Here is an 8,843-nt window from a genome sequence, read left to right on the forward strand (position 1 = left end):
TAAGTGGCGCCGTCTGTAATTCAAAATACAAAAAAATTTCTTAAAATAAATTTATTACTTTTTTCAAAAACGGAATATTTGAGAATAAAATTTCAAATGATATTTTACTTGAAAGTTGTTTAATATGTTATTCGCATTGACTGGTTTGACTGTAATTTATTTCGATTTTGATAAAATTAAATAAAATATGATAAAAAACTTAACCGAAATTTTAATTAAACACTACAAATTTACGTCTATTAATTTCTTTACAATACTTTCCCTTGTTATGTACACGTAACAGCCAGGAAAGCAAAAATTGCATATTTCATTTCAGATAATTAAAAACAAAAGATTCATAATTTATATCCTACTAGCAGACCCCGCCACGCGTTGTTGTGGCTCAAAATGTATCTATTATAAACGTATAACACTTCCCCCCGTGGGGGGGGAGAAATTTTTCGAAAAATTTCTTTTTAGTGTACATTCTCTTGACGTACCCTATTAAAACGCAATCAAACACGCAAAAACCCGCATCTAAAATAATACAGTGGTACCTCGGTATACGTCTGCTTTAGAATACGTACAATTCGGAAAACGTCCTGTTTGGACGAAACAAATTTTGCTCGGTATACGACTTTTGTTCGGTATACGACTTAATTCAATTATACGCGCCATCTTTGAACGAGTAGCACTATCGTTGTACTAGACCAGACTAGATGTTCGCGGTGCCACGGTTTATAACTTTGTTAAATTTCCTCTGATTTTAATTCGTAAATAAAATTTTAATATTTTTATTAATCATGAATCGCAAAAAGGCAAATGAAAAGCGACAGCAAACTAAAAAATTGACTAGAATCACAATGGAATTGAAAAAAAAGATTGTTGAGAAAGATGAAGGTGGCACGCGTGTTCGAGATTTAACTGTTGCATACCATATTCCAAGAACGACGATCGTGAAAAATAAAGACATTATTAAATCTGCTAACGTTGCGAAAGGAATTGAATTAATTTCTAAACAGTGATCGAAACATTAAATGATGTTGAGAATTCGCTTATGCTTTGGATAACTGAAAAACGGTGTGCTGGCGATACCTCGGTATACGTCTGCTTTAGAATACGTACAATTCGGTTGTTGTGGAATACGTACAATTCGGTTCCCGGCTATTATGAGTTTTTAAAAATAAAAACTCATAATAGCCGGGAAAGTTACGCAACTCTCGTTACTAGTTTAAGTCATAATCGCAGCAAGCAGTTTAATATATCTTTTATTTTCAAAATTTAAAATGAAGATTTATATGTTTAAAAAGAGCACAAAATTTATTTCACACTATAAAAAGCACCATTTGTCCCTATTACACAGCAGAAAATAACAGTATCAATGTATAAAGCAGTGTTTTTCAACCTTTTTGAATACGCGACCCCTTTACAAGTTAAAAAATTTTGGCGACCCCCCACGCCAATATTAAAATCTATATCAGTGATTTTAAAAACTACGTATTTAATTTTCTTTCTGTTGAAATTTAAATATCGATCAAAAAACTAATTGTACTGTATAATAAACAGGCACAGCCTCTCACTGAAATTGTAGTTTTTTTATTGTAGTGTAGGACCTACAAACACTTGTCTTTTTCTTTTACCCGCGACCCCCCGTGTATGGCTTTGCGACCCACTGGGGGTCGCGACCCACAGGTTGAAAAATACTGCCCTAGAGAATATCGTGAATGTGAGAACTGCTATCGAAGTTAGTCCACAGCACTTAGCATTCCTACTTGTAGTTTGACGGTTTTGATGCAAGAATTAAGTATATTTCCTATTGTTAATGATCAGACATGGTTCCAACAAGATGCAGCTTATAAAACCAAAATATCTATAACTGCTGTAAGAAGTCGTTGCCCGTAAAGTTATCTCTAGTAATAGTGACATTTCTTTGTTCAGAAGATTGTTGCCATGTGATTCTTTTGTGAAGATATTTGAAAAAAAGTATAGATTAACTTCCCATACAGTAATTCTGAGCTCTAAGTCAGAATTAGAGAAAAAATTACCTGAACACTGTTGGAAATGTTTCAGTGTTTAATGGTTGATATGTACCCAAGAGTAGAGGAATGTCTGCGCAAAGATTGAGGAAACCTTGAAAGTGTCATTTACAAAAAATAAAATGCATTTAATTACTTTTAACGTGATACACCTGTAACTTTTTAAATTGAGTATCTCCTTGAGGTATTGAGCCTTTATAATGTTTCGTTTCTCTGTCTCATTTTATACAATAGTTAAGGTAAAAAAACTGTTGCCTTATTAACCTGAATATTCCACATCCTAGTAATATGTAAAATAATTTTTCGTGGGTTTTTTTTCTTTGATTTAAAGGTCTTTTCAAATAAATTTCTTTCATGTAATTCACGGCTCTCACATCAGTATTCAGCTGAAAAATGACCGTTTTCTTCTTAAAGACGCATCAATAATCATGATCCGATCGACTGCGTACATTCAATAATACTAGGCACTGTAATGACAAAGAGTTAAAAAAAATAAACAAAACTTTAAAATAGTAACAGAACTTTAACGAAAAATTCGAACGTTTTCGGCGTTCTGTTACTAGTATTTAAAAGTTTTGTTTTTGTTTTATTACTCAAGTGGTTTGAGAAGGACATTTTATCCTTTATTAAGATGCAGTTTGAAGACATTGTAGATTCATAAATTCTTAGTGCTGTCTGTCTGCCTTTACTTAAGCTTAAAAGTGTTCGTTAGAGAAGAGATAACAGAGACCAAATGTGGACACATTATGGGAATGTGGTTCCCAGTAAACTAACACTATGCAATCTTTCTTTTGAAATTCGAAGTTACATTGTTTTAACTGAAAGCTTTCACCTGTAAGGAGTTAGATGAAAGACTACATGACTCTTGCTAAATAGAAAAGTATTATAAACAAGGACAGCACACGAGTAATTTAAGATGAAAAAAATATATATTAAATGAAATAAATGAAAAATTTTATTAAAAATTGTAGCCTGTCATTTGATGATGTCACAATAAATAATTGCACGTTTGATAATATAATATAATATAATATAATTTATAATATATAATAATTTACTAATTTATTAATTATTTTTTTTAAATACTAAGTACTTACACCTCAAAATATTAAAGAAGTAGGGCGCTGTCCGATTATCATGGCTGTTGGCGTGAATACTTTGCTCTCTTGTGATTTAACCCATTACTGTTACTTTTCTGAAAAATAATTAAATACACTTCTGAAAGAACGAAAACTTTTTGTAACTATTTCATGATGGATCAAAATAAAACGTAAAAAAGAGAATTGAAAGCGAGTAAAATGTTAGAGGTGAGTCGACAGAGGTAGTGATCTTTTCTTAGATATGTGCCAATAATGGGATTAACGATCAAGAAAGAATTAAAGTTTTATTTAAACTACAACCGTTTTCAAATAGTAAATTACAGGTACTTTTAGATTGATCAGATAGAACAAAATTATTGAAAATATTTTGTATTGTATTGCCTGTATTGAAAATATAGACACTGCTACGGTAGATCTTGAATTTATACTCCCTGTCCACGAAATTGATAAAGCAACAGGTAACGTTATAAATGACAAATCACACGCAGAAATAAATGCAATACGTAAAAATTTAGCCTACATCTAAAGTTTTTGAAACTGGAGGATAAAGAAGAAGAGTAACTTTGTAATTTCGGGTTTAGAGAATGACGAAAAAATGGATAATGTCTATGCAAGGTACGAAAATTATTAAGTGATAACTTTCAGTTTTTACGGATGTGAATATCAAGTAGACTTATCGAATTGAAAATTTTAAACCTAATTCAAAAAGACTGGTTATTTATAGTGTTTAACTTTGAAAATATATAAAAATATTAATAAGGTGAAAAGTTAAAACATATTTGTTAATGATGATTACTCGCTAAATACTAGAATTATAAGAAATAAGCTAACAAGGGGGCCTTACGGTCTCGGAAATTCAGTTCGGGATGAGACTTTGCAGGTTAGTAGTATACCTCAAGGGTGTCCACCCAGAAGAATTGTAAAGTGCACTAGCAACAAGATTCCGAGAAAAAAGGCTCTAAAGTTTTAAGCGCAACTCATATACCGATCGATTTTGTACTATTGTAGCACAGCGAAANAACCTGAGAGATTTTGAACGGAAGTGAAACTAGATATGTTTTTCTTTTGCATTTTTGGATCAAATTACAATAATATAAACATAAGAAACGTTAGAAAGGAGAAAAATTACATAAATAAACGATATAATCGTATTTTCTGATGACTGTAATGCCAGATTTTTATTAAAACAACGTGATTATATTAAAAAAGCTGCGATTACGATTTTTAAGCTTAGTGCTTAACATAATCCCTCTTGAATCATTCCTATCACCCCCCCAATAAATCATAAAACGGCGCAGTCCATTTTAAACCAATGGGAGCACAGGTAGAAATGATTGACAGGTGAAATGACGTCACTTACGTGACGTGACGTCACGTCACGATGAGGAAAACCATTTTGCACTCGACAGTACATTATTAAGGAGAGTGAATCATCATCGTCTTTTCTTTTAGCACAGAATGAACCAACCTGAAATGCGAATGCGATTTCGATTTGCAGAAAAAAAAACATTACAGATAATACTATGATGGAGCATGCACACAATCCGGGACTTCATCTTTCCTCTTCACTCGTTATGCGAAACGTCGCTCATTAACCGAGTCATTTTTTAAAATTTATTTTGCTTGTTAAGCGAGATTCCACTGTATTAAAGTGTGAATTTACTAAGTAAGCACAATTTTTTTTAAACTGTGCTTACTTAGCTTACATTTTACATCATTTTTTAACATGTGGTAACTGAGTCACCCAAACGACTTCCATCATAATAAATCATAGTGCGCCTACTTTTGTGAAATTTATTTATAAATATGATTAACACAAAATTCGTCACCTAATCGAAAATAATCTAATGTCTTTATCGAAATTTTCCAGGCTGATTTCAGCCATTTATTTCGAGTTCCGAACCTCTTAAGTGCTGTGGCAAGCATTGAAATTAGTTAGAATATAATTAAATTAAATTAATCTAACGACATGTCCGAAAATTTTGAAAGGAAACTAAATTTATTTCCTGGGAGGAAGTTTAGAAATATTAATTATATATAATAAACTGATAGGAATATGACCTTTCCGGCATTCTGAATATAAAATAGTGTTAACTCATAATTGCCCTCGATACATTTACGAGCGGTGAATGACGAAACATCCTCAACGACAGGAAACGTCTACAAGAAGTCTTCTTTGTTTCCACACAGATCCTTAGATCAGTTGTAAAAATGAACCCCAGATTGATTACCTTCTTTATAATTACGTTTTGTTTATTCAGGTAAGAAATTTTTCTAGTATTATATAAATTCTTAACTTTTTGAATGGTCTTAAATACATAAAGATTTATATTTTCAGCGTGAGTCTGTCGCTAAAGTGCAGATCCTGCTCTGATGTAATCTGTGTGGATAAAACCGAAGAGGATTGCCCAGGTGTTGGAGTTACTAAATATGGTTGCAAATGTTGTAAAGTGTGTGCCCAGGTAAGAAATATATTGTGATGAAATAATATTTGTTAACTAGAGGATGAAGGAAGTAACACAAAAATATCTACACATTTTTATAGGGAATCGGCCAGGAATGCGGAGGATTATATAACATTGCTGGTATATGTGGAAGAAATCTCGTGTGCATAAGACCCCCTCTTCCGGAAGGATTCGACGAGGATATGGTAAATTATTCAGTAGGAACGTGTCAGGAGAAACCAATTGTTTAGCAGCAATACGCTGATCCAATTAATGCTAACGCAATCCTTTCCATAATCAGTAAATTGTTTGAATAAATAATTTAATTGAGTATTAATGAATAAATAAAGCTTGTATTGCAAATAAAATTGTTATGTGATGTAATTTTTAAGTTTTTCTAAATAAAAAAATAACCTTAATTTTTAGAGTAGAGATGTTGCATAAAAATTGTAACGAGTAAAATCTTCATTAAGTCCGACCTTACTTGAGATACAACACACGATCACTCTATCTCCTCACCCCTCGACCTTTAATCACCAAAATTTAATAGCATCAATACTCCGTAATACACGAACCTCCCTGCAAAATTTCAGAAATTTTCGAAGAAAGGAACAGGAATTGTTAAGCTTCAAAGTGGGTGAACAAATAAATAATTTTTATGTTCAATTGGATTTCAATCGCGTCCCCACATACACTAACATAGCGTTGTTTGTTCACAACAAAGTGGGTGAACAAATTTTATCAAACATATTTGTTGTGAACAAATTTCACAACACGCTATGTTACAACACGCTATAATATCCGTACGTACAGAAAAACCTTCAAATTTTTTGCATTTCCCGACGTTTCTAGTGCAAAAATGTAAAAATCTTCGGAAGTGGGGGAATTTTTTTTACCGATTGCCATACTTTCCCTCTGTTGTATATAACAGCCGAGAAAGTAGAATAAGTTTCTGCTCATACTTTTAGCGAAATAATTGTTTTTATCGTAGCAATAATTAGTTAAATTTAATCACCTTCTGGTTTATAAAATACGTGAAATTGTTACACGTAATGTAGATTTAATTAATACTAATAATAACTTTGAAAATGGTCCGATAAACCAAAACGATAAAAGCAGTTATAACAAGCTCTCGCGTATTACGAATTCGATTTCCGGGAAGTTTATTTAATTATTATTATCTTAAGAATCACTACAAGTTATTATACAGNACGTATAACACTTCCCCCCGTGGGGGGGGAGAAATTTTTCGAAAAATTTCTTTTTAGTGTACATTCTCTTGACGTACCCTATTAAAACGCAATCAAACACGCAAAAACCCGCATCTAAAATAATACAGTGGTACCTCGGTATACGTCTGCTTTAGAATACGTACAATTCGGAAAACGTCCTGTTTGGACGAAACAAATTTTGCTCGGTATACGACTTTTGTTCGGTATACGACTTAATTCAATTATACGCGCCATCTTTGAACGAGTAGCACTATCGTTGTACTAGACCAGACTAGATGTTCGCGGTGCCACGGTTTATAACTTTGTTAAATTTCCTCTGATTTTAATTCGTAAATAAAATTTTAATATTTTTATTAATCATGAATCGCAAAAAGGCAAATGAAAAGCGACAGCAAACTAAAAAATTGACTAGAATCACAATGGAATTGAAAAAAAAGATTGTTGAGAAAGATGAAGGTGGCACGCGTGTTCGAGATTTAACTGTTGCATACCATATTCCAAGAACGACGATCGTGAAAAATAAAGACATTATTAAATCTGCTAACGTTGCGAAAGGAATTGAATTAATTTCTAAACAGTGATCGAAACATTAAATGATGTTGAGAATTCGCTTATGCTTTGGATAACTGAAAAACGGTGTGCTGGCGATACCTCGGTATACGTCTGCTTTAGAATACGTACAATTCGGTTGTTGTGGAATACGTACAATTCGGTTCCCGGCTATTATGAGTTTTTAAAAATAAAAACTCATAATAGCCGGGAAAGTTACGCAACTCTCGTTACTAGTTTAAGTCATAATCGCAGCAAGCAGTTTAATATATCTTTTATTTTCAAAATTTAAAATGAAGATTTATATGTTTAAAAAGGGCACAAAATTTATTTCACACTATAAAAAGCACCATTTGTCCCTATTACACAGCAGAAAATAACAGTATCAATGTATAAAGCAGTGTTTTTCAACCTTTTTGAATACGCGACCCCTTTACAAGTTAAAAAATTTTGGCGACCCCCCACGCCAATATTAAAATCTATATCAGTGATTTTAAAAACTACGTATTTAATTTTCTTTCTGTTGAAATTTAAATATCGATCAAAAAACTAATTGTACTGTATAATAAACAGGCACAGCCTCTCACTGAAATTGTAGTTTTTTTATTGTAGTGTAGGACCTACAAACACTTGTCTTTTTCTTTTACCCGCGACCCCCCGTGTATGGCTTTGCGACCCACTGGGGGTCGCGACCCACAGGTTGAAAAACACTGGTATAAAGCATTAAAATCTTCCCTCTGGCAATGGCACAATCAATTAAAAATGTATATACATTTGATAAAATGGATAACATAAATATTTTCGCAATTAACATACAGAAATCCTCATTTGACTAACATTTACTATTAACATTGGTTTTCCAAAGAGCTATTCAATTAGTACATCAGCAGAAATTTGACCTTTTTGAACCCTTTAAGATACCTCCTTCCCCTAATTATGTCATCAAGCCGAAGTTTAAACCGTTCGTAAATATGCAGTACTGTATTTATTTTTAGATAATTTTTTGATGATTGGAAAGAAAAATAATTGCGATCGGACGTTATCAAAAACTTGCCACCTTACCATCCTCGGCTAACATCAGATACAAACAAATAACCTCCCACTATAAACAGTTGAAATAGTACTTAAATAGTCTCATCTACATTATATATCATAGAATATCAACGAATATCAATAAATGTCTGTCTCCACCTTCCCATTTTTTTACCGATTAATATTATTTCCCCAACAGTAGAAATTTCCTACTATTCTTTCCTCCAGGAGAAATTCTCAGAGGAAAAAATTTTTCTCATAGGATTATTTCTTTTTAGATCTTGTCTGGTAGGAATCTTCCAAACTATTTTCGTTTCATCTGAACGATTTTCCTTAAAGATAATTTCTTGAAATTTTTATATCGTTACTTTTGCTTTTTATCGAATTTAATGGTAAAAATGATTCCACTGACTTTCCAAACACCATTGTCAAACTTCTAGGCTTATAGCAAAGCGGCGCTGAACGTCCGAC

General features: G+C 32.4%; 1 protein-coding gene across 1 annotated transcript; it reads left to right on the forward strand.

The window, feature by feature from the left end:
- The first annotated feature begins 5,215 nt into the window (after positions 1-5,215).
- On the forward strand, positions 5,216-5,927 carry LOC111637688 (single insulin-like growth factor-binding domain protein-2). Its single transcript, XM_023383259.1, has 3 exons — positions 5,216-5,376; positions 5,454-5,577; positions 5,661-5,927. Exons 1-3 carry the CDS (start codon positions 5,327-5,329, stop codon positions 5,808-5,810), a joined length of 324 nt encoding a protein of 107 aa, XP_023239027.1. The 5' UTR covers positions 5,216-5,326; the 3' UTR covers positions 5,811-5,927.
- Positions 5,928-8,843: the final 2,916 nt, after the last annotated feature.

Source organism: Centruroides sculpturatus, unplaced genomic scaffold, assembly GCF_000671375.1.
Source record: "Centruroides sculpturatus isolate CEXI.00-Female unplaced genomic scaffold, Cexi_2.0 scaffold697, whole genome shotgun sequence".
NCBI classification, from domain to species: domain Eukaryota; kingdom Metazoa; phylum Arthropoda; class Arachnida; order Scorpiones; family Buthidae; genus Centruroides; species Centruroides sculpturatus.